The sequence below is a fragment of the Ursus arctos genome, unplaced genomic scaffold, assembly GCF_023065955.2.
Source record: "Ursus arctos isolate Adak ecotype North America unplaced genomic scaffold, UrsArc2.0 scaffold_28, whole genome shotgun sequence".
NCBI classification, from domain to species: domain Eukaryota; kingdom Metazoa; phylum Chordata; class Mammalia; order Carnivora; family Ursidae; genus Ursus; species Ursus arctos.
The window spans coordinates 12,190,874-12,217,269 of NW_026622963.1; the positions used below are offsets into that span (position 1 = coordinate 12,190,874).

Here is a 26,396-nt window from a genome sequence, read left to right on the forward strand (position 1 = left end):
CAGCCCTCACTGGCCTGAAGGTCGTCATGAGCAGCAAATGCTGCCCTTTCTCCATCTCCAGAGTGGCCCAGAGCACCCCTGGCTTGTCTGGCCGTAATTTCTAATGTCATGGAAATCCCTCCCCGGACACAGCTCCTGGTCAAAGAGAAATCAGCTGGGGGATGCCCTGTCTCCCTGGCCCACTGGAGGCTGTGAATCATGCATGCCACTTGCTAGCCCCCACCCCCGAACCCCCTGCTTCTGCCCTCTGCCTCAGAGGCGCTGGCTTTGCTATTGATGGCTCTGGAGGCTGGCGGTGAGGCAGCTGAAGAGGTGCAGGGGGGAAGGTACTGGCAGGTGTGCATCTGTGGGGGTAGGGGTGTCACAGGAGAGATAAAGGAGGGCAGAGTGGGGATCCAGGACTAGATGGGAGGGGCATTTGCAGCTGCTCCCAGAGGTGCACGTTTGGCATCTCTATCCTGAGTGCCTTGACCAGACACCGCCCCAGTGTCCAGGAGGGTCGGCACAGACCCCGGGACATCCTCGCTGGTCACGCACAGCGGGTCATATTTACCTTGAGTGGGCTTCAAGTGTGACCCAGCGTTTTCCCTTCTTACTCTGCCTCCCTCCTTTCCCTCCTGGAAGTTGCTCACTATGGAGACAGCAGACGGAGGGAGCGGAGAGGCAGGGACTCTAGAATGTGTGGGATTATTTTAAAGGCTTAGTTTGTTTGCAGACTCTCCAAACCCAGATCTTGACTCCCTGTGGCCCCAAATGGGGCATCAGGTGTCAAGGGTCTGGAGGTCACTGGCTGAGGGGCAGTAATAATGACCATGCTGTTATCTCAAGAGCTAAGGATCCTGATGAGAAAGGTGCTACAGAATGTGGGCTGTTCTGGAAATGCTCACCTGAGCTCAGATGTTTACAGATGAGCACATACGAAGAGAGAACAGAACCAAGCAGGCCCAGCCCCAAGCGAGCTGTAGCCTCCAGAGCACCGTGAGCGACACGGAGCCCCCACCACTGAGGGCAGAGCAAGTAGCAGCCCACAGCGGCTCCTCCGGCTCCCTCTGCCTTATCAGGGTGGAAGATCCTGGGAGGAGCTGGAGGCTGTGACGCTGTCCCTCCCGCCCTTGGGAAGTAAGACAAGCTGGCAAGAGCTGCTGATTTCTGGAGAGCTTTCAAAAAAAATATTCTTACAACATATTCTTGTATTCTGGATTCCACAAACACTGGCCTGGGGAGCTGAAAGTCAAGATGGGTTTCTGGAGTGGACTGCTGCCACGTGGCCCCTGAGCTCAGAGGGTTGCAGGGACCCACAGGAGAACAAGTGGTATCCGCAAGGCTCATTCTGTTCTTTGATCAGTTATGGGCTTGCAGATGACATTTCATGCAACAAGGTCTAGGGCGAGCCTGCCGAGGGTTAGGCTGGGGTGGGCCCCGGAGATAAACAAGTCTCAGGGGACACACATGTAAACACTCACGGCCCCACAGCACGACTGATCGGGGGCTAGCGGGAGTTCCTGTCAGGTCCAGAGAGGACAGAGTGGTGGCTGGGAGCGCACAGCATGCGGAAAAGCTCCAAGCCACACAGCTGCCCAGAAAACTCACAGAACTAGAAGCTGCTTCACTCGCCTAAGTGAAGGTGAAGAGAGTGGGAGGAGGTGACGCTGGGGAAGCGAGAGCATCAGGGTCTATATGCCATCTGCTCCGGGGTGAATTGTTGTGTATCTGTGCCCTAACCCCCAGTACCTCAGAATGGAACCTCACTTGGCAATGAGGCTGTGGAAGTCATTGGTTAAGGTAGGGTCGTACTGGAGTAGGGTGGGCCCTAACCCAGTACGCCCAGGGTCTTTATAAAAAAGGAAATGTGAACACAGACACACAGGGAGAACGCCAGGTGGAGAGGGAGCCAGGCAACACCAAGCATTATGAGCAAAGCACCAGAAGCTAGTAGAGAGGTCCTCACCGCCCTCAGGAAGAGCCATCCCTGCCAAGACCTTGAGCTCAGACTTCCAGCCTCCAGAGCTGAGCCCGTAAACTGATGTCTAAGCCCCCGTTGGTGGCGCTTCGTTGCGGCAGCCCTAGCAGCCACAGCCAAGGTGTTAAGGGGGAGGAATCCAACAAGACACAGCCCAGCGCAGACAGATGTAAAGTGCTGTTGGGGGGTGGGGCAAAAAGCCACTGCCTAGGGCTGGGCCGCGGGGGGCCCATGTGGGGAACACGTGGGCCTGGGTCAGCGGGAGCTCAGGCTGGGCAGCCACCACAAGACTCAGGAGCCTTCTAGCAACACCTAAGGGGTCTTGGGTTCAGAATAAAAAAGCAGGGGCGGCCCCTTAGCACTCCACCCTGGTCTTGCAGCTCCCCAAGAATGGCGTTTTGTTCTGGATGTCACTCCAAGAGGAACGAACACGTTGGAATGTTCAAAGAGGGACACTACAGCGAGAACCTGGAGAGCTTGTCCCCGAGGACTGGTATGGAAGCACAGTGACAGGCCCTGGAGGAGAGAACACTTAGAGGCCAGCCTCCAAAGGGCGCCTTAGTATAACATTGAATGTCAAATGTACTTCAATAAAAAAAATAAAATGAAAGGATGCCTCAGCCGGGAGGCTACCACACCAATGCATAAAACTGCAGCCAAGTACCTGGGGGCAGACTTCAGCTCAGTCTGAAGAGTTTCTTTCTTTCTTTCTTTCTTTCTTTCTTTCTTTCTTTCTTTCTTTCTTTCTTTCTTTCTTTCTTTCTTTTTAACATTTTATTTACAAGAGAGAGCATGTGTGCACACACGAATGGCAGGGAGGGACAGAGAGAGAGAGAGAGAGAGAGGGAGAAGCAGACTCCCCGCTGAGCAGAGAGCCCAATGCGGGGCTCTATCCCAGGACCCTGAGCCAAAGGCAGACGCTTAACTGACGAGCCACCAGGCGCCCCTGAAGAATTACTTTTTTTTTTTTTTAAGATTTTATTTATTTGACAGAGCAAGAGAGCACACAAGCAGGGAGAGCTGCAGGCAGAGGGAGAGGGAGAAGCAGGCCACCTGCAGAGCAGGGAGCCTGTTATGGGACTTGATCCCAGGATCCTGGGATCACGACCTGAGCCAAAGGCAGATTCTCAACCAACTGAGCCCCCCAGGTGCCCAAGAATTACTTTCTAATAGGCAGAGCCATTTGAAGTTAGGTTGGTGTGGGCTTCCCTGGGAGGTAAGCTGAGGCCGGCAAGAGTTTCAGATGGGATTAGATGGGATCAGTTGAACTCAGGGAAGTACCTCCCAGCCCCCAAATTCTACAATTCTGAGATCTGAAGTTTTCTCAGAAGATCATGATAGCAATCACCCCACTCCACAAAAGCTGTTCACAGTGCCTTACTCCAGAGCTTTCTCACATCCATCAGCTCCTCGTACTTCCTTAGAAGCAGACAGAGTTGGAATTGTGAGATCACTTTAGAGAAGGGAACACTAAGCCTCAAGTCCTAGAGCTGGGGAGTAGCAGAGTCCGGGGCTCTGGCCTCCCACCTCCCAACTGCCCAGCCCTGCCTGGATGTCCTCACAAGGGGAACACGGCACAGCAAGGTGAAGTGGGCCCTCGATCAAGCTGGGGTTTAAGGTCCCACAGCCTGGGTTCCAAGCCCAGCACCACCATTTCCAATGTGTGACCCTGTGAAATTCTCTTGAGCTTTTTGGCTCTGAGTTTCCTGCTCCACAGGAGACAAAGGAGGTGTGAGGATTAAACCGGGTCACACTGTGAAAACTTCCCTTGGAGAGGTTTGATAAACTTTAGTTCCCTTACCTTTAGGTAAAAAACGTAAAGATGAATTGTTCTGAATTGTTAGGGGAGGTCAATATTTTAAAAAATTTCTTGGTAAAGTGAAATAACCCCTTACCCATCATTTTAGTGATAACATTTTCAGGTGCAAGGTAGGACAGGAAGGACTCAGACATGAACAAGAAAGGTGCCTGGTGTGGGGGGGGGCTCCCAGGATCCCCTTGGGGCCCTAAAATGGGGGCAGATCCCCCCCGCCTGGCTCCTGATCCTCCTGAGTTGAGGGAGATCCCTGGCCTGAGCCCATCTAGAACACAGCCTCCCGAAATCCTGTGAAGGCCCAAACCTGACATAGCTGTGTCACCAAGTGAGGGTGTTTTCTCCCCATCACAAAACAATACCCCCTGACATTTGCGGGACTGTTCTGCAGCTCCAGGGCCACTTACACCCACTCCCCTGAGCCTCCCAACAACTCTGCAAGGAAGGCTCCGAGTTGTTCCCATTTGTTAGCTATTAAAACCAAGGCTCCGAGGGTTAAGTCCCCCGTCCAAAGTGACACCGCTGGCCTTCTATACAGTACTCTGCCCTGGGTTATGCCCCGTGCTCCCATCTCCACGAACATCACCTGCCTATCAATTTGCTACCAGCACCACGACTTGGGTTCTGGGCTGTACTGGCCCTAGGCCTGGACTTGGAGGGCTGGGCAGTCCAGTAAGAGTCTCAGGTCTCTGGCTTGAAGCCTAGCTCTGCCATTTATTAGTGATGCGCCTTTGTACGACTTTTATTTCATCTGTAAAATAGGAAAGTCATACTTCCTGTTGCGCTGCGGACCGGGGAGATAACGCATGCAAAGCGCGCCCGCGGCCCACAGGCATGAAATGGGTACAGGTCACTAGGATCATTTCCAGGCTGGGTCAAGGCATCTTGGCTAAACGCTTGCTCCCGGGCTCAGAAAGGTCGCGGTGGGGGCCCGGATCTGAACCCCGCCCCAGTCCCGCCGGGAGCCGCGCCCGCCGGCGGGCAGCTGGGCGCAGAGCCCTGGGTGGGGGCGGGGCGGGCCGCGGGCGGGCTCACCTGGCGAGGGCTGCAGCTCCTCCACGACGCCCTCGGCGGCGGTCTCCTCGGCCCACGTGCCGGCCTCCATCACCTTGTAGCGGCTGCGCGGCTGGCTGAGCACGTGAGGGGCCTGCAGCGCCGCCTCGCGCTCCGCAGCCAGGTCCAGGTCCTGCTGCGCCAGGTGCGCCCGCAGCTGCCGGATCTCAAACTGCAAGAGGAGAGGGGCGGTGGGCGGTGGGGACGCGGGGGACGCGGGGGGCGCGGGGGGCGCGGGGGCGGGCGGGGTGCGGGAGCCTGAGCCTTGGGGCCGGGGTGGGGGCGGGAGGCGTGCGCTGAGCATCCGCAGGGGGTGGGGCGGTCCTTACAAATCTCCAAAGACACTGATCGCAAGAGCCTTTGACGTTTCTGGAGCCTTCTCCAAGTAATAAAGTGTGTTCCTGTGTCTCATTTCTGGAGTCCTGTGTAGTCTGGCCGCATTGTGAAGACAAAATGGCCGTGAGAGGAAACACAGCTGTGGTCTGTGGGAAGGGTACTGAAGGAGGGGTCGGAAAACCTGGGTTTGAATCTTGTTCTAGTTCCTTGCCTAAATGTGCGACCCAGGTGGTGCTTGTCAAAGTGAAGCCTTATTCAGGTGTCTTACATGGGTGCTGAATGGCAGACCGCAGGTCCGGGGACATCCAGCGCCAGCCCAACCAGCCTTGGGAGCCCATCCTAGCATCATGTGCTCACTGGGCGGTCTGTCCACCGTCCATTTGTCTTCCCGCAACACCCACTCCCCTCTTCTAGGAGGCGTTCAGAAAGCACTGGGCTCTATTTCCCGCTCTGTAGCTTTCTGGCCCTGCGGCCTCGGTTCCCTCCGCTGTATTATAGGGGTTCTCGCCCCCTGGATCTCTTTGAGGACTTGAGTGCTAACTAAGGGCTTTGTAAAACACAGCACACGTTTTTGATTTTGGCTAATTTTGTTGTTGTTGTTGTGAAAAGATTTTTAAAGAGGTTCCCAGATGCCTCTTGGGTTTGTGGCTGAAACGGCTGTTTACAATCTGGGACCTTTCTGGGCCATCTGGGCCAAGACAAATTTTGGGCCTGACATTGAAGGGCCTGGCTGTGGGCTCAGCAGCAAGGAGAGCTTTCACTGCCACCTAGTGTCCCAAGTACACATTGCATGGCTGTGCACAATCTCCGGGCAAACCCCCAAAGGCTTGAAGCAGGTGTGGGGTGAGACGGGTCCCAGGGAGGCCCAGTGCCTGGGATCCCTACCTAAATTACCTACTTGCCCATGATGCTCCCTGTCCAGTCCTGACCCCTCCCTGTAAAGTTAGCTGCACACCTCCAACTCCTGACAGCAACGCGGAATTGGGTTATGGGAATCACAAACTCGACCTGGTCAGAATAGGACTCTTCACTGTACCCAAAAACTTGCTCCTCAGGTGGTTTCATCTCATTTTAGCTGGAGCCAAAAATGTAATCACCTCCCTTGCTTCCTTGCTTTCCCTCCCCCACCATCCAATCTGTCCCCAAGTCCCGTTCCACCTCCAAGTGCTACCCCAAGCCTGTCCACCCCCCTCCACCACCTGGACAGCCTTTTACCATCTATTCTCCAATAGGAATCAGACGGATTCTCGCAAACCTAGATCAGATCATGTCACCCCCCCCCCTTGTCTACAGACTTCAGCTGGTAGAAAACCCAACTCCCTACCCTTGACTTACAAAGCAGGTACATGGTCTGGCCCTGCCTATCTCAGACCTGACCCCCCACCGAAGGCAGCCACCCAGGTACTTTGTCACACTAGCCTGTTTGAATTCTCTGCATTGTACTGATATTTTAAAACCTATTTTAATATTTTACCATTTTTCTTTTGGTGTCCGTTAAATGCACAGTTAAAGCGTTCACTAACATTAGGGTCACCAGGCAGCAGACTGACATCGGGGCAACCTCCCAATGTTAGTGTCCACAGATTTTGTCTCCGGGACCAATCAGGTTTTCAGAGAGCTCATCAGTCTTTGGCTGCCTCTATGCTGGGAGCAGGGCAGGGGAATGGGACAGAGGGTCCCACCATTGCACTGGAAGGATTTTCACTGAATCATTGGTTTCAGCCCTGCACCTCTCCCCAGGCCCCTGCCTAACCGAGGGCCCACCTGCAGAGCTCTCTGGCTCAGTTTCTCCAGAGAACAAACCTCTATGATTCTTGTAGGGTGGGGGTGCGTGGTCTTCTGGCTGTGCAGAATTGGGAGGGGGCCTATGGGGCTCAAATATTGTGTGTACAGGCATTTAGCCAACCCCTCTCCCTTTTGCCAGTGTCCTGTTCACCCCCTTCCTCCCAAACTCTCAGGGGTTCTGAGGGGGAGAATTAGCCCATCTCCCTCACTATCCTCTGCAGACGCTTGAGTTATAAGTTCTCCAGTCTGGTAGATGTGTCACCCCTTTCTCGTCCGCTGTCCATTTTATTCAAATCCACTGAAATCTCTATCCTCTCTGTCCTTATGGACAGGCTTTACAGAGACACTCTCTTAATTCTTATGTGTTTATGGTTTTTAAGTTATCATTTTAGTGGAGTTTGGGAAAGGAGATCAGAAAAATATGTGTGGTCACTCCACCATTTTCTTTAAGGACTGTTGGTTTTCGCTCTCTCTCACCGCAGTGATAGTATACTGGTTAAAAACAAAACAAAACAAAGCCTGCTGAGTAGTTTATGCTAAACTCTGTGGTATAAATACTCCCAACATGGCCAATTTCGAACTACCAACACAATGTCATGGAGAACTGGGACGAAGTGTACTTAATTGGCTCTCAGGAGTGAGAGCTCCAGCCCACCACTGCTACCCTTCAGCCCTTAATAAAATATAGTCCCTGTAAGAGCAGGGGTCTTGTCTGTTTTGCTGCCTGGTATAGAGAAGGCACTCAATAAACATTGTTGAATAAATGAATGAATGAATGAATGAAACTAATCAGCTTTGCTCAATTCTGTGGTTTCAGACTGAGCCCCAATCCTAGCCCAAAGCTGAGACAAAGTCTGAGCCCTGACCCTGCTCACACACTAAGCTCTGACCATGGTCACATACTGAGCCCCAACCGTAGTTACACCATGAGCCCTATACTTGCTCACACACTGAGCCCTAACTCTGCTCTCAGTCTAGGTTCAGACTCTGGACCTCAATAACCCAGTACTCAAATGGGTCTGTGGTTTGCAGAGGCTGAGAAAGTGAGGCTGGCTTACTATGGGGTGGCCTTCTGTGCAGGGAGAGAGAGTTCAAGCCACCCCTCTGGCGGCAAGTTCTCAGAGGTCGCATAGGGCCCATGAGGCAACCCTCCTGAGCTCTGCTGGGGCTAGGACCCCCTCTTACCCAGGCTGATCTGAACTTCCCATGGGCATACGTAGCCCAGTTTCTCCAAGGCAGCTCATCAGGGCAGCAGGCCCAGCTAATGGCCTCCTAGGCCACTCTGAACAGATGCATTATTGATAACTTGTAATTGATCCAGAGCTGCCCATGAGTGTCCCACTGGAATTCAGGCCAGACAGCCAGAGGCCAGGGCTTGCCCAGCCCCAAGCTCACATGTGCAGACATAGGCACATGTATTAAAACAAGTTTTAGGCTAGAGATATGAACCCCAAGCGTATGGGAATTCTCCTAGGCAGGCATGGATTCACTCATTCAGGTAAAGCATGGTGAGGGCTTTGTTAAAACTCTGTTACGTGTTTTGGAATGGAATGCCTCTCCCAGCTTGGAAGTGACTCCTCAGTGGCCCCAAATAAGGGGGGAGTGTCTGCTGCACTGCAGTAAATCTCTCCTGACAGTCTCAAGGGCTGACACTGGGTGGCACCGTGGCAGGGGAGGCCTGGTGTGTCTGCAAGACAGAGGACTGGCAGGTGAGAGAGGCTGGGGAGGTCAGCAGGGGCCACACCAGGCAGAGCCCGTTAGCCACAGTAAGATGCTACAAGAAAGTTAGCCTGTTTTTAAAAAAGCGACAAGAAACCACTGAAATCTTCTGAAGAGAAGGGCAGAGTGTTGGAGGAGGCACTGCAGTCATTCAGATGAGCACTTTGGAAGGGCTGTGCTGGCAGCAGAGCAGAGAAGGACCGGACGGAGATGGGCCAGGGTGGAGGTGGGACTAGCCGCCGGGATGCCACTTCTGCAAGCCAGGCCTGATGACCAGAATTTGGACTGGGTTGGAGACAGTGAAGACAGAGGGTAAGGGAACTGTTTAGGAGGTCAAAGTGTCAGCATGGGCATGAATTGGAATGGGTGAAGGAGAGGGACATACTTCTCCAAGCGCCAGAGGGTGTGGGTAGCCCGATGCGCTCAGCCCCAGCCCTGAGGAGGAATGATGGATTCCTTACAGGGAACTGCAGGTGGCTCAGTGGCTCATGGCTCAGCCCAGCTCAGCTCCAGGGGGCTGGCAGGATGCTGGGACCCTCCGAGCCTGGCTGCTGCTTCGCCAGCTGACTGAAGGGCTGTCGGGGGTGCTAGGATACCAGGACCTCATTAGTCAGTGGGTGAACTGGGGCTCTAGGGTGGGAAGGAGCCTCTGTCCTGGGAGACAGGGTCGGGGAAAAGCTAAGGCGACAGGACGGATCAGAAGTGAAGCTGGGCCCAGAACCCAGGCCTCTGGCTTCTGGCTTCACAGACTTTGTGTCAAGGTGAAGCTTCAGGGGCAAGATGGAAGAGACTGAGCTCGCACAGAATACAGAGAGCTAGATGGTGACAGCAGCCAGGACAGCACAGGAGGCTCCCAAGTGGGGAAAAAGCAAGGGCTGGAGGCGGCAGGAGCCTGAGTTCTCAGCCCATCGCCTTCCCTCACTTGGGCTTGGGGTGAGTCCCTTTTCCTCTTTGGGCCTCAGTTTTACTGTGTGTTCAATAAAACAAATGGACTAGCTGAACTTTAAGTCTATGACAAGCCCTGTGCTGGCTCTGGGACCCCAGTCGGAACGGAATAAAGTACAAGTGACAGGTAGCTCTTGTCTTGAGGGCCGCCTCCTGCTCCTTGATGAAATGCCCCATTCCCAGAGGGCCAACTCTTTACAGAAAGATAACATAATCCAGAATCTCTAAAACACATTATCAACAGTGTGTGGCACACAATAAGAATTACTATTCATGCAAATAATCAAAAAAAAGCAATTGATTATCAAGACATAAAGCAATTCTGAGGCTGCTTAGAATTTCCGTTGAAGCTGACCTATGTCCTGTTTGAGTTAGCAGATAAGGACTTCAAAATAACTGTGATTGATATGTTAAAGTAGGGGGAAAGATGAACAGAATGGATGTAGCATTTCAGCAGAGAAACAGAACCTGTAAGAGGAATACAATGGAACTTCTAGAACCTCAACTTGCAATATCTGAAACTGAGTATTCCACTGGATGGGTTTAGCAGCAGACTGGACATAGTAGAAGATAAGACTGTTGAACTTGAGGATAGGTCTATAGACAAATATTGAAACTTATGGCCAGAAAAGAAAAAAAAAGTGAGAATGAGTGAACAGAAGAGGGTCTAAGATGGGACACACAATCCAAGGGTCTAACATGCAACCAGAGCTCCAGAAGGAGGATGGAAGGATGAAACAGAAGCAATCAGTCAAGAAATTGTGGCCAAGAACTTTCCAAATCTAATGAAAAACATCAATCCACAAGTTCAAGAAACTCAGAATCCTAAGCAGGATAAACACAAAATCCCACCCCAACACTCTGCAGTCAAACTGTGGAAAACAGGTAAGAAGAAACACTCGGGCTCTCCAGGGCTTGCATGGGCCTCCAGGGGTGAAGGCACATGGGGGCTTTGAGGACAAATGAAGCACATTTTCCACTGGCAAACTGGCTTGGGGGAAATAAAGACCATCCTGAGACTCGGGAAGAATGAAAGTGCAGCCACAGCCCTTCTCAAGGCACATCATTAGCTAAGTATTTCTATGGGATAACCTGACCAGACCGGCCAGGATCCACAGGGAAGCCCTCAGCGCGCATTACAGTCAGGCCCCTTCCACTGGGGCTGGGCTTTTAGTGCCTGCCCAGGTGGGGCCAGACCCCTGGGGCGGCAGGGCCGGCACACCCAGGCCATCTCTGCCTTTAATGGTCTGGTTTGTGGAGCACACCTGACACAGCCTTGGCCTGATCAATGCACACTCCGGCCAGAAGCTCGATGGTATCTAATGCAACAGCAATAATTTTCTTCCATCCTATTAGTGCTGTCTGCACAGAATGCCCTGCCTTCAAACCTATCTGCGATTGGGATGGCGTCCAATGTTTATTTCCATTAGTTTTGCCATTGTTGGTAACAATAAAAATCAGGAGACAGTTGCAAACTAATGATTTAGGAGCAGGGGAAGCTGAATTCGACCTTGGCCCCTTTCCATCCATTGTGAGGATGACTGGTAGTTGGCCATAAATTTAAATTATGGCAAAAGGATAACATAAGTTATTCCTCTGATGGCTAATTTTATCAGCTAAATAGGCTTGTCATTAAAGCTATCGGCTGTTTTACAAATCACTTCCCATGCTTAAACACACACACACACACACACACACACACACACACACACAGACACACACACTTCCCTTCCCACGGTGGAGATCTTGGATAATCCAGGTAACAAAGGCGATTGTGCCGAGCTGGGGACTTGTGGCCTCTGCAGGAACAAAGAGGGGACTCTCTGGAAAGAGTCAGCATCAAGCACTACCCCCAGAACCAGGGTACGACTCCTTTTCTGCAGTTTCTAATCTCCTGATGGCCACAGAGGCCCCTTCTCTGAGTTGGTGGCCCAGCCTCAAAGGTGAGAATTTGTGCAGCCATGGGCCTTCTCTCAGGGGTGCTGAGGACCACGGAGCTGTGGGTGCAGAGCAAGGCCCCCAAGTCACCTCCCACCACCTAACAAGTGAACTATGACCCCCTGCCCGTGAAAGTAGAGTGGATGGAGGGGGCGGGGGCTGGAGGGGGAGAGGGTGGAGGGGGTGGAGCAGGATGCCACCCCTCCCCCCACTGCCTATCACCACCAAAAATGCTTGTTGCTTGGGGTCAAGATTATCATCTTGTTTGTCCCAGAAAAGCGCCAGGGAGACCTGCATCACCCAGGGAGGATTACTAAATGTGATTGTGCCCATGGGACTAAGGAAAGGGGTAGAGAACGTCATGAGCCCATGGGCCTCATTTCAGGTGACTGTTTTCCTCTTGGGCACACAGACCACTTCTGTCTGCCTCAGGTGCCTCAAGTGTGACAGTGTAACTGAGGCCCACTTACGAAATGGAGGCAGAAGCCTAGCTAACCGCACAATTCTCTACTCTCCCCTTCTCTGCTTCTCCCCTGTTGAAGGGAGAAAGCCCCAAGGACTTAGAAGCAGCAGCTACAAAACAGGAGGAGCCTGGAGGCCAGAGTGACTGGGGAATGGTGACCCATCCCCGAATGTCCATGGCAACCTGCACTGGGCTGTGATTTGAGTGACAGACTCTTCTTGCGTTAGGCCACTGCGATTTCTGGATTTGATGCAGCTGCTTGTGTCACTCCCAACAGTGATTGTACAGACACCCTATGTCTGGTGTAGGCAAACGGACACTGACGCCGAGTTCCATCCCAGCCCTTCCACCACAAACTTTGAGACCCTGGGAAAGCAGCAGCCTCTCCCAGACGTTGTCTTTCCATCTATAACGGGGTTAATAATACCTAGCCTACCCACTCTGACCAGAAGGTAAAAGGAAGCTGAAACACAGGGAGCGCATCTTTAAGTGCCTACCATCACAAGAGTGATTTAGTATTATTTTACTTGCTCTCTTTCCCTTGTTTTACATTTACTGAAAGACTCCAGTAGACCAGACTTTTTATGTTACTTGAATTAGTCTGATCCTTACAGCACCCTCGTGACATAAACCTTGTTTCCTTCATTTTTCTAACAAGGAACCTGAGACCCAGGGATTAAGGGGGAGACTAGTCATTGGTGGAACAGAGGCTAGACTCTCGCTTGCTGGCTCCTTGTCTAAGCGGACTCCCTCCACCCCTCCAGGCTGCCCCCACAGAGGACTCTTTATTCAGGTGCTGGCCCGAGGCCTAAGGCTGTCCTAAGGGGTTCACAGAGCTCCATAGGCCTCCTTGCAGGCTGGGCCTCAAGTCACCCTAGATACCTGGGTTTTTGCTAATGGTCTCAGGGTGAATGGTGCTGAGGAAAGAGAAATTAACTTCCTTCCATCCTTCCCACAGGACCCAGCAGAGAAGAGAAGTACATTTTGACAGTGAAACAGGCTGGATCCCATTAACTCTAGGCCAAAGGCAAAGCTTACAGGGCAAACAGCATGTAACGGGGACTTCAGACTATGTTTCAAAATTAGAGCTAGATCCTGCACACAGCTGTACATAAAACCTCAGAAGTGGTTTCTTAAGATGAGCTGGAAGAATCTATCATTGCAGTGACTTAACCACTACATCTCAAACAGCTTTAATTTCTGAAGCAGCCAGTACAGAGACAAAAAACTCACACCATGTCTCCGAAGGACTATAACTAGCATCCCGCCTCTGGAATCTGTCTGTGTACCAGCAAGATGAACTCCTAAGAAAATCTAGCCAGGATCCAGACAGAGAGCAAAATACAAGTGAATGGGGAGGAACCTTCCACAGAGGGTCTGAGGCTATCTGCTTCCATCCCAGAAGCGCACAATCTGGAAGCAGGCCGCTGAAGGCCATCCAGGGCTTTGGAAAGTAAGGCTGCCCAACTACTCTGTTGGCCCCAGATTTCCAGGAGAAATCTGTTAAGGATGAGGTGAGCCCAGCAGTCAGAAGAGATGATAGAAATGAGGGAAACACTGTATCCTGTCTCCCCGCAAAGACCAGAGGCCAGTGTGGCCTAGGGGGAAGCACTGCGATGAGCCCTGAGAGACCTGTTTCCATCCTCTTTTCCTAATTGCTGTGTGCTGTTGGGCACACCTCTCCCCTTCTCTGTGCCTCAGAAAGCCCCATCTGCTGAATCTAGGATTGGGCCAGATGCCCTCTAAGGACCCTTTCATTTATAACATAAGGTGGTTCTGGGCATGTTGGGTGTGGCCTGTGGTAAGAAAGGAACTGCCACATGGCACAGATCAAATGTACAAGACATTCATGCAAGAAACCAGCCAACTATGTCACCCGAGAGTCTCTACAGGGTCACAGTGACAAGCAATTTAAGCTTTCTAAAAAAGCTAAGATGAATAAAACAGAGTAACTTTACAGAGCAGAGATCTGACAAACACTACCTCAGCCAGGTGAGGTCAACATCAATGGTGAGAAGACATGTTGACAGTAGGTACCCTCGATGGGATGGGATGGGATGGGATGGGATGGGATGGGATGGGATGGGATGGGATGATCTTCCTCCCCCAAACCCATAACTCCAATCTAATCATGAGAAAAACATCGCACAAATTCCAGTCATAGGCCAGCCTACAAAATACCTGAATGGTACTCCAAATGGTCAATGTCATCAAAAACAGAAGTCTGAGGAACTTTTATAGCCAAGAGAAGCCTAAAGAGATATGATAACCACATGTAATGCAGTGTCCTCAATGGGATCCCGGAACACAATTAGCTAAAAACTAAGGAAATCGGAACAATGTATGGACTTTAATAATAATAACATACCAATATTGATTCATTAATTGTAACAAACGCACGATACTAATGTGAGATGTTAACAGGGGAAATTGGGTGTGGGGTACATGAGAACTCTGTACCATCTTTACAACTCTTCTATAGATCTAAAACCATTCTAAAAAACAAAGTTGGTTTTAAAAAAGAGCTAAGATGAATAAAGTCTTGGGAAATGTTTATACAGATACACCTCAGGGAGAGAGCAGGATGAATGCAAATTGATTGTTTCACTTAAACCGAGTTTCTAAACATTTCATGGGAACTTCGGTAAATTTCAGGGTTTAAGGTAGCACATATGAATTTGATGTGAAAATTGCTTTATTAAACTGAGAATTCCAGCAGGGAGAGAGAGAGCAGGAGTTTTTGACAAAGAGGACTAGAATGACCTGGAAGGGGGTTGGGGGTGGTGCGGAGGTGGGTAGCAGCAAGAGACTCTTGGGAAATGCCACGGAGACAGCTGAGTGCAGTTGCATCCATGCTTGTTCGAGGGCCGCACTAGGCTGTGGTTTAAAGCTATCCTGGTGCATAATCTGGCCAGCCTTCACTGAGGACCGAGAAGTGACATGTGTAAAAAATGACATCGAACAGGACCCTAAGCAGGGTGGGCTGGGAAAGAACAGTGTTCCATTAGGACACCTGAGTCTATTCCTGGCTCTGAAGGCCCTCAGCTAGCCATGAGCTCTTGGGCAAGTCACCCACTCCTCAGTCATCTTATCTGTAAAACAAATGGGTGTATGTGGGGGAGAGGGGGTGGGCTGGCATAGTCAGCATTCATCATGGGTCAGGCTTTAGGCTACACCATCTCACAACCATCCTTCAAATATTTTATTACTACTCCTCTTTTTCAGATTAGGAAAACCAAGGGCCACACAGGTCCCACCAGTGACCAAAGCCACAAGGCCCATAAGTGGCCAAGCTGGCTTTGTACTCAGGTCTGTTCCTAAAATCTATTCTTAACCGTTCCAGGTGCTATTCTCTCGAAGTGTTTGGCTGTCCCTGACATGTCATGAACTGGCACTCTGATTTCTATAAGGTATTTGTAACCCAGTCAAGTCTCAAAACTGGTCCTAAAATAGAACTGAAAATAAGGTGTCCACGTGGAGTGGGCACCACTCAGCTCTGGGGGAGCAGCAGTCCTGGTCTCTCTGCTCTTACCGGGCCCCCTCTCGCCTTCCCTGTGGCTCGTTGGGATTCCAGCCCAGCTGGCCCTTTCTCAACTAAGACGACAGGCTTCAGGTGTTTTTTAAATTAAAATGGTCTGTTTCTGTTCATCTCTTTTCCAGATGTCACTACCTAGAGGGAATCTGTCTTTATTTATTAGCTCTTTCCTGTGCAGAATCCAAGGGAGTCTCCCTCTGGCCAGGACCCCTGGGAAGGAGGCCACATGTGGGGTCTCTGTGGGCTCAGGACGGGGGTCCTGGTGGAAAGCACTGAGGGTGAGGTTGCCATGAGGGTTTTCTCTGCGCCCCGCGGCGCACGAGCTATTCCTGTGAGGCCTGCGGGAGGCTCAGCTTGCTGCCTGCTGGCTGGGAAGCTGTGGGGTTATGAAGGGCAGCTGTGGCACCCATCGGCGGCTGTCACGTGGCCCGCTGCAGCAGCGTAGTGTTCATTTTCCTATCAGACAGCAGACTGACAGCTGCCTGACCAAGCTCCAGCGGGGTCCTGGATGACACCCGCATCTGTCCTCTCCCCTCTTCCTCTAGACCTCTGTCTGCCCCAAACCTAGGCCACTCTCCCCTGGGTGATTGCGACAGCCTCTCAACCCAGGCTTCCTATCTCCATTCCTCGCCCTCACCCATCCCACCTCCAACACAGGCAGACAGATCCATCAAAAACTCCACCCTGAGCAGACCTTCGACCCCTGCTTCTAACACCCCAAGCCTCCCCCTTCCCTACGGGGTGGAGCCCAAATTCCCAGGTCAGCCACATAGGCCCTTCCCAAGCCTGCCTCCAGATCCTCCTCCTTCCTCTCTCTGCTCATACCCTGAATGGCCTTGAGCTCCTCTGGTACAACACCCACTCTAATGCCTCATCTGTCCCCTCCGCCCGGCACCCTTTTCCAAGGGCTCTACCCAAAGTCGGCTCCTCTGAAAACCCATCCACTTCCCTGCCCCCCCGGCGTGCAGAACCCCAGACTTGTTCCCGGCTGAAGCATGAATGCACCAGACTGCCCCTGTTTATTTATGGGCCTGCCAGTCTCGAGTCACCCAGAGCCTCCTGGGGGTAGGGGCCAAATCCTCTCCACGACAGTGCCCCCAGTGCCCAGCACAGGTTGGGATGGTGCTGGCGAGCCAGATGCACGGGTGAGAATGAAGCTGATGTCAACCACTCAGGGACTAGAGCACTGGTCTTCCCGGGTCTGCAACCCTGTAAAGACTGCCCCACACCCAGGACCCCATGGAGGATGTGCTCCTGAGGGCTGTGTCCCCTGATGTCCCCTCGTCACTCATAAGCATTTTGTGCTGAAATGAAAGGCCATGGTGTTCCCAAAGCAGAAAAAAGATTTGGTTCCCTGACAGACATTCCAAGGAGATGATTTTCAAGACTCAGTGTGCCTGTTCCCGTGGGTCATTTCCAAGGATCAATTTGTGGTGACGTTCCACAGATTTCCACTCCCTCCAGCTCTTCCTCCAGCTAGGAGAGGTTGGGGTGGAGGAGCCAGGAGACCTCCCATGTACAGGCGTGGGGCTGTGGGCAAACATGAGTCAGAGGAGGCCTGCTCTGGGGGAGCGTCCCATTCAGTGGGAGAAGTGGTCTCGGGTGCAGATAATCAGAGCCCGCAGGAGCGGGTGCCCAGTGCTCTGTGGAGGCCCATGGCAGAGCTGGGGGGTAAGGGAGCAGTGACTGCTGCGGGAGGGGGGTGCTGTGTTTAGTGGAAAAGCCAGGACTTACGGGCTACACAAATTGGTTAGGTAGGGCTGGGAAGGGGCAAGGGTTCAGGCATGGGGCATAGCACAACCAAAACGAAGCGACGGGATGGCACAGGGCTTGTCAGAATGGCAGGTGACTCCACCTGACTCCGTCAGTGTTTATGTACGAGATGAAGGAGGTATGCGGTGGACAGTCCGTCCTCACTGCACTGCAAGCCAGGAGCGCTCAGCCCCACGTGGGATAAGTAGCTGGGACGTTCTATGCCTGGACTGGCCCTGGGGACTAAGGGTGGAGGGCAGAGCTTATGTGGCTCATAGAGCAAGGGGCAGTAGCCCTGTCCTCTCCCCAGAATCTAATGAAGAGGCCAGAATGACCACATATGTCATTTCATATATCCTCCTCCACACTTTCCACCACTTTGCTAGCTGGTCGCCTCTATGGCATTCCCACCTTGCACACCAGGTACCAGAACATTCCCTCCCTGGAGGCTGTGTTTCCACAGAGCTTTGTCGCCTTGCTGCAGGACCCAGCTGTCCACCCCCTTGGCTCTGCTGAGCATGGCCTTACAGGGCCCATCACCTCTGTGTCTTCCCACAGCTCCTGGAAGGCACGGAGAACTGCTAACACCTCTTTGGGGGTATCTGGGGGTCCCGGTTGGTGACTGGCCCACCGTGGTGCCCAGCAACCTCTGCGGACGGAAGCTGTCCCCTGTTCTAGAGACCACTGTGTGGAGAAGACTCTGATGAACTGAGTCGGTGACTCAGCTGGCTCAGGCTGGAGAGCTGACTGGTCGCTGTGGTGCAAAGAAAAAGCACCCTGGCCTGGGAGTCAGTGCTGAGCCCAGGCCTGGCTAGGCTGAGCAGGAGTGACCTTAAGAGACTGGTTTCCCACTCTCTGGGCCTTAGGTTCCCCACGTGTCCTTGGGAGCCCTGCAGTTCTGGCCTCCTGCAGCTTTAGGCACCAGTGGGGCCCTCGGCCCTGGACAGAACCGGAAGGGGCAGGGCGTTACCCCTTGCTCCTGACAGATCTGCGTCAGTCTCTCCAGCTGCTCGTCCTGGATGACCTTGGCCTTCTCGTACTGCTGGATGACCATCTCCATGTCCACCTTCACCGGCAAGACGTACGCTGGAAGACAGAGACAGCTCCGTGAAGAACTTGACAGTAGCAGGGCTTAAGCTGGGGAGGGGCCGGTCCCAGCAGCCAGCCAGCCCCAGGTGCAAGTCGGGAGCAGTTCCTAGAGGAGCGGGGGGTGCGGGGGCTGGGGGATGTCTAGGCACCCCACAGCACCCAGACAGTATAAGAGGGCTAGAACCCTAACCCACAGTGACCGAGAGTTCTTTTTTCCTCCTTTGTCCTAGCGACGGCACCCTTCATTCTGGCTGCGTGCACAGCTGCCTGGAGCAAGGGCTGTACTTTCGAGTCTCCTGCACAGTCGCGGGCAGCTGTGAGACCACAGTCTGGACCCTGGGAGGCAAGGGCAGGTGTCATGCGGCAGCTTCCGGGAGCTGGCAGGGATGAGGAAGAGGAAATACTGGAAGCCTCACTCACTCACTGCTGGTGGGAAAGTAACATGGGGCAGCCGCTCTGGAAAACGGCGGGGCAGTTCCTGAGATGGCTAAGACAGTGACCACAGGGCTCGGCGGGTCCATCCCCAGGCACCTCAGAGAAACAAAAACATACCTCCACACAAAAGCGTGGCCATGGATGTTCACAACAGCCAAAAGTACAAACTAAATGTCCCGCAACTGATGGTGGATGAAGAAAACGTGGTCCGTCCATACAAAAGAGCACGGCGCAATAAAAAGGAATGAAACTCCGACACATGCTACACACGGATGAGCCCTGAAGATGCTTCTGCTCAGTGAAAGAAGGCAGACACAACAGAACATACGTCCTGTGGTCCCATTTATAGGAAAAGTCCAGAAGAGGTAAATCTAGAGACAGGAAGTAGGTCAGCGTCTGCTTAGGGCTGGGAGGGTCATGTGCAGTGACTGCTAACGGGTACTGGCTTTCTTTTTGAAGTGGTGAAAAGCTCTAAGCTTAGGTTTTGGTGATGTTTGCATGACTCTAGGAATATACTAAAAGCCGCTGAATTGTGCACTCTAAATGTGTTTCATGGTGTGTGAACTCTATCTCAATAAAGATGTCTAAAGAGAAAAGGCAGCTGGGGCTTTCCTTTTGCCTCTTTATCTTCTTCCTCTCTTCCTTCTTCCCAGTGGCTGAGTTGAGGATATGATGGCTGGCCCTGCAGCAGCCACCCTGGACCATGGGGGGACTTTAGAAAGTAGACGGTGTACAGCAGAGCAACAAATAGGAGGAGCCTGGACTCTCGACTGCAGAGAGCACCATGTCAGCAGGGACTACCGACCTGCAGACTTTCCTGTGACAGAAAGAGGCTTCTGCTTTAAGTCACTGTTATTCTGGTCTCTGCTACTCAAGGACAGTCCTATCGACCCAGAAGAGAGAGCCTAGACTTGGGTTGGAGGGCTCCAGATCTTGCAGCCAGTGGTAGCCCCACAGGCCCCTCCCTTGGGCAGTTCTCCGGGCTCTGTGAGGTCTCAGTATCAACTCCTGAGCAGACCCTGGCCTCTGGCCTTCACGCTCTTCTCAAGCACAGAACCCAGCTCTTCCTGACTTGTCAGAAACTTCGGTCACATGCGTCTCTAGCTGCTGTGTTCTACAACTCTCCACATCTCCACTCTTCGAGTCCCTTCCCACCCGTGGCTCCTACCCTCTGGGCATTCTCCGGCTGCCGCAAGGACCACGGAGAGCAGAGAAAGCAGAATTCTCCGGTTTGCTTCTCAACTGGAGGGCAGCCCACACATCCTGCAGACCTGTCTCCAGGTCCAGAGGCTGGACCCAGCCGCTCTGCCTCCTCAGATCTCTGCTTGAAGCCAGTTCACACCCAGGGTGAGACAAGCAAATCAACACCCACGCGTTCCCGCAGCGCATCCCTATCCTGAGGCTTCCGGGGGCACAGCCGCTCCTGCTATGTCAGGAAAAAGTGGGAAGAGCATTCACAATGTGCTGTCAGGATCCATCAGTGTGAGGGTGTCCAGCTGTTCACAGCTGGCAGAGAAGAGCCAGAAGGCGCTGTTCCTGCCCTGAAGGGAAAGGATGTTCTCGTGAATGGAGCCAAGGGCAGGGCCTGAGCAGATGGGGCTGAGTGAACAGATAAAGAGCACACTGGTGGTTGCCAGTGGGCCTGAGCTCCACTTTGGGCTCATAGCCTGCTTTTCTGTGTGACCCTTATCCCTCTTGGCCTCAGTTTCCCCATCTATCAAACAACAGGAATGGACTAGATGACCTCTCAGAGACTTCCCAGTTTGGACCTTCCAAAGTTGGACATGTGAATCACATTCCAGTTTGATGAAGATTCTGGATTAGGAGCTAGCTCCCTGACAAGACATCACACCCCACAGTGCTAACTGGGTGGGGTGTGGGGGTGGGGACTAGGGAGAACCGGGTGCCCTGCCAGGGGATGAGAGACCCCAGAGGCCGTCCTTCTGCCTCATCCCCTCCCCCTGATTCCTCAGCAAGTGCTATTGGGATATTCTCATTGCCACAATTTCTGACTTCGCAACCAAAATTCAGGGCCAGAGTGACTTTAGAGTCTATCTACTACACAGTCTATACTCTTAACAGTCTATCCCAATGGTTTAAACCGCTCCAGAGGTCCAGAAGGTCCTTAGAGATGCCCCCCAGAGAAGAGAGAGGGCAAGGAGGTGGGCTCTGGCCCACTACTCCGAGTCAACCAAAACACTCCACTTTTAATCTATCTTCCACACTGGAGAGCTGCATAAAAGTTTGCAGAAGAAAGAGTTTTGTTATTTAAAAAAAGCTTGGGAATCATCATCTGTACAACCTCCTTGTTATGCCTTGCCCCTCATGTGACCACCTGGCTCAGGCTGCCCACACTCCCGCAGAAGCCCACCTCCTAGAGAGGCAGACCAGCCCATCTGCTGTGGCTCTGTGCCTAGTCTGGCTGAGGTGAGGTGGGCCTCCCTGTCATGTCCTGGGAGGTCCAAGACCACCTCTGGAACCCAGTGTTGGCTCCTCTCTCTTCCCCATCCCAGGCTACCCCATCCTAGTACTCTGCCCTATTCTTCAGGGATGAGGTTTCCAGTCTTCTCTCACCCAGGTGTCCCTCCTTGGGGGGACACACTCGGGTCTGTCACCAACTTCTGGAAATAGATGAACCACCCAGGTCAGGGCACAGCTCTCTAAATGAGGTGACTCCGTGGGGAGGGTGGGCTTTGCCTCTGATGGTAGCAAAGGCAGTGATAGAGTGGAGCGGATCAGACACTCTCTGGGAATGGAGGCCCAGATGGGAGCATGCGTCACTAAAACCGATTAAAACAAGCCAAAACCCAGACCAAGCCAGCACCTCCCCCAGAAACATTCTCGAGTTGTCTGCGGCTTGACAGGCTTGGGTGGGGCACCCCTTGTTGGACACAGAGGGTAGATGGGCCCTGCAGGGAGCAGCACCTTGACCAATAACCTAGACAAAGCCAGTGGTGAGTCTGAGGGCGGGGGGAGCCAGGGGCAGGCGTGCATCCACTCAGGATGTACGATGCTGGTGTTCCAGAATCGCAGGCCCTGCTGTGAGCTCTCATGTGAGGCCCTGGCTGTCTGCACATACGATAAACAGTTATGTTGGAATGGACGCTCAAGTGTTTGCATGGGACATCTGGGCAGTGTGTACAGCTCCCGAACACGTGACACTGAATGAGCGGTGACAGGCTTGGTCTCTCTGTGCCAGCAGTCTCCGTCCTCCAATCCCGGAGGCTGGCTGATTCATCCTTCCCTCCCACCCCATATCATGTGGTCTCTCTCCTCTCTTAGTTGATAGCTCCAGGCTCTGTAGCACCAGCTGCCACCCTGCCAGCTCTGCTGACTCTTTCTGGACCACTCACCATCAATGACCCTCTTCACCCGCCAGATCCGGAGCATGATAATGAGGCTGATGGCATCCCAGGGGCTCCTGGGCCCATTGGCCACGGTGGACGCCACCATCGGGGCCAAGGACAAGATGATCACAGCCCCGTCAAACACCTGTGAGAGGAATTGGATTTCAGTGCCTTGGGCCACCTTCCTGAATGTCCCAGAAGCAGCTTGGGCAAAGCGGCTGGTGCTGGCTGATTTCTCCAGGAGGCCTGTGCCCACAACAGGTCTCCCCTATCCCCGGCTGTCTCTCCGGACCCTCCTTAGTCTCTTTAGTGACCCCCGCCCCCCACTAGACAGGCTCCTGAGCACTCTCTTTCCTCTTAAGTGACCTCAGCCCATCCCCAGCCTTTGTTCAGATGGCCTGGGGTTGCCCCCAGCATCTTTTCCCAGTGTCTTGTCCCTTCCTGGGATGCGGCCTGTATTCCATGTCCCAGGGTCCCTGTTCAAACCTTCCTGAATCCCTCCCTGACAGTGGGAGCTGAAGGCAGGACACTTCCCCTTGGGCAGCAGGAGCCCAGAGCCCACATCTTATTTCTATCTGATGCTGAGTCTCTCACCACACAGGGAAGCAGGGCTAGGAGAAGAGGGGGCCCAGCATGGAGCAATTCAGCCTTGGGCCCTGATCTTCTGTCTGCCTGCTCAAGCTTGGGTTCATCTCGACTTCCATGGGCTAGGCCTCTATGTCTGTTCCCAGCATTAGGCTCAAAGAGGCTACAATGTGGATGTGGGGGAGGGGGTAAGGAAGAAGTGGACAGTGGACACTGACCACCTTGCCTTGTTCTAAGTGCACAAAACTCCCAGTGACAGCCAGGCTTCCTTGGGCTTTACACGAAGCAGAGTGGCTGGATGCTCCGCTGAAACAAGGCTGAGAAGTGCCTAGATGGTTTCCCACCCAGCCCTCTGACCACTGGGCCATTTTAGAGTAGACTCATTAGTTTTAAGACACATCCCAAAGCTTTTCCAAATGATTCAAGAATAACTTTTCAAATCTTGCAGAATTTTGAGGAGAATTTTTAGACTGTCCCTTTGCCAGGAACTTTTCTGTCTGCCTGTCCCCTCCCCCCAACCCCAACAACACAGCTGCAGGGACTCCTGCATCCAGTGTGGAAGGAGCAGGCCTTTTTGATGCTCCCACCGGAGGGACATTTTCCAGCTCCCAGGATGGCCAGCGTGGGGGGTGGGCATGGACACTGGCCTTTACCTCTATTTTGTTTTCGATATAATCCCAGATCCCAAGCACCACAATCCGCAGAACAGTCTGAGGAGAGGAAATGAGAGAAAAGGTTATGGTTACTGCTCTCCAGCCCCTGCCCTCCCTCCAGCAGAGAAGATTCCAGAGCTCAGAATCGGGGTTCTGCCTCCTTGTTCAGTAATGGAAAACATCTTCACCATCCGCTGGGTGTTTCTCAGCCCACATGCCCTCTCTACCACACTCTGCCTCAGCTCCTGGTTTGCCATCCATGCAAACCTTCCCCACAAACCTCAACACTCTGCAGTGCTCCCAGGACATACAGAATATACTCTGATCCTTTGAAAAAACCCTCAAGCCTATCTCCCTCTCCAGAGTATCTCTTGCACTCCCGTCTGTGCCACAAATGTACAAACACGCGAGCTCTTTCCTCTTTTGCCTTGTCCTTGTATGTGCCTGTTCACTCCCCCTCCCCCTAATCTCTCCCCTCTCTCTTAGAGAATAATTGGATAATTAGCGTGGCCACCCAGCTACAGCCGACATTTCCCAGCTGTGGAAGGTACTAGGCAGCCCCTCCCCTTTCCCTCTTCCCGAAGACTAGAATGTGTAGGTATGGTGGTGAGCTGTCTTCAGGTAGGGAGGGCTGGGCGACAAGACGGAGGCATTCTGGCTCCCCAGCAGCCCCACACCAGCACATCTGCTGAACTGCTCACCCCACCTGTCCTTCCATGAGAAAGAAATGGACCCTGCCTTGTTGAAGCCCTTGTGTGTTGTTTCCTTGTTACAGCAGCGTGGCCTGTGGGCTGAGGAGCAGGGCCTTTTCCCTTCTCTACCTGGAAAAGACCTTCCTGTCCTCTGGCCTCTGCTCAGATGTCACCTCCGTGAAGTTCTCCCACATTCCGTGGGCTCAGTGCCTCTTTCCTTGGTGTTCCTATAGCAACTGGAACGTCAATCAGTCCTGCACCTCATCGTACCTTGTGGTGATTAGCTCCCTGATCCCCAGTCAAGACTCAAGAGACACTGATTTCTCTCCATTACCCCTAATCCCTGACATAGAGGAGACACGCAACGCTTGTGCGGTTTGAGCGAATGAACAAATGCACACGGGAACGACTAACTCCTTAAAAACCCCTAGTAACTCACTCCAATGCTGCTGCCTTCAGGAGAGGTTTCCTCATCAAGACTACATCTCCCTCCAAAAAGAATACTTAAACGCTGGTCTCAAACGATCCCGGTACGTTTGTCTGGAGGCCCTTCTTTAAACCAAGATGACTAGTTAACGGTAATTCACACCAGATGGTGTCTCTTCTCCCACGTGCTGCAGTCCAAGACCAGCCACGTGAACTCAACAAAGCTGCTGAAAGCCCATGGATCCCCACCCACACTTAAACCACAGAAAGGCTTGGCTGATAAAATTCACCTCCTCCTTATAAAAGACTATCCTGTTTTCATGAAGGAATAGGTAGGTGGGATGCTGGCGGCATCTTTGACAACAGAGAGGGTCATGCGACGGCCCGATGTCCATTCTCACATGGCTTCCTGACCTCCCAGTTAGGGGACCCATGCTTAACTGCAAGACAGCTCCAAGTGGGTGGAGAGAAATCTGGGATGAAGTTCAAGATGTCTTGAAGTCACAGCTCAGTACTGGACTGGTTGTGTGGCCTTGGGCAAGTCAAATCCCCTCTCTGGGCCTCAGTTTCCCCTCTGCCGGAGAGATGGGTTAAATGATATGAATCTTCCAATTCTTCATGAAACTCACCTTTGCCATTTGCTATATACCAATAAGTGCCAGGCCCTGGGCCAGCCCTCCTCACATGTGGCTCCTCACTTTGCAGAGAGGGAAGCTGAAGCCCACAGGGATTAAGGAAGCTGCCCAGGTCACTCAGGCATTGGACGGTGAGTTGGCATTTGGACCCAGACGTTTTGACTCTGTATGGTACGCTCCGGCAGTGTAACCACAGATGGGCCTGGTTTCTTTGGTTGCTGTTCAATTTACCTAACTGTGCTGACACTGAAATTTGGTGTTTGTCTCCTCTGAAATGTCACACCAGCCACATCCACTCCAAATTCCCAACTGTGAGGTTCCCAGAGCAAAAAGTCCAGGCCAGGATAGAGGGGAACAGGGCCTGGTCTGGATAGGATTTCGCCTGCTGTTCCTCCTTCTCCTTTTTTCCTCTTTTAAGACTATGGTAAAATACACGTAACACAAATTTTACCAGTTTAGCCATTTTTAAAAGTGTACTGTGGTACTGAGTACATTCATACTGTCACACAACCGTCACCACCATCCATCTCTGGAAGTTTTCCATCATACTCATTAAACACTAACTCCCCGTCCCTCTCCCCACCGCCCCTGTCACCACCATTCTACTTTCTGTTTCTGAGCTTGACTACTCCAGGAACCTCATATAAAAGGAATCATCTCACTTCTTTATAAACAAGGCAGCAGCCCAGGGGATGTGGGGTTGGGGGATGAAGAAGGGAGCTGGTCAGGCCTGAGACGCCGCCAGCAACCCCCGCGAGGGAGGAACAGGCAGCAAACATCACACCTGGGGCCTCTGTGCTCTGGGAGGGATGGAAGTTGAGTGGCTGTAGGACTAAAGCAGTACCGTAGGAACAAGCGGAGCAGCTGGGGCACGGGCTACCTGCCGCCCTCCTTGCTGGCCCATCCAACCGGGATCCATTCTCTAAGGCCCAGCTCATGTCACCCTCCTCTGCGGGAGCCTTTCCTTCCTAACCCAGCCCACAGAAACAGAACAGCCAAAGGCAGCTGTGGAGAGGGCTGTGGAAACACCTCCTGGTCCAGCCTCCCACCGCAGAGGGGGGAGATGGTGGTCTGGAGACAGCTGCTCCAAGTCCAAGTCAAAACTAGAATGAGAACCCAGCTCTGAGACACCCCACCTGGGGGCTTTCCCCTGCAGCGTCCTTTGCCAAGCCCCCCTGTCCGTGGACACAGGGACCTGGCCACGCTGTCCTGCCACAGGCTGACCAATCCAGTGA

At 52.8% G+C, this 26,396-nt stretch overlaps 1 protein-coding gene across 2 annotated transcripts in view; it reads right to left on the bottom strand.

Annotated features, from left to right (window-relative positions):
• The window catches only part of TMEM266 (transmembrane protein 266), a 122,590-nt gene that overhangs the window by 11,811 nt on the left and 84,383 nt on the right, over positions 1-26,396 (bottom strand). For both annotated transcript variants that reach the window (XM_026489480.4, XM_044380434.2), the window contains 4 exons: positions 23,409-23,465; positions 22,177-22,315; positions 18,270-18,385; positions 4,809-4,998 (listed from right to left, as the gene is read on the bottom strand). In XM_026489480.4, the coding sequence (XP_026345265.1) occupies positions 4,809-4,998; positions 18,270-18,385; positions 22,177-22,315; positions 23,409-23,465 (502 nt within the window). The remainder of the gene's footprint in view (positions 1-4,808; positions 4,999-18,269; positions 18,386-22,176; positions 22,316-23,408; positions 23,466-26,396) is intronic.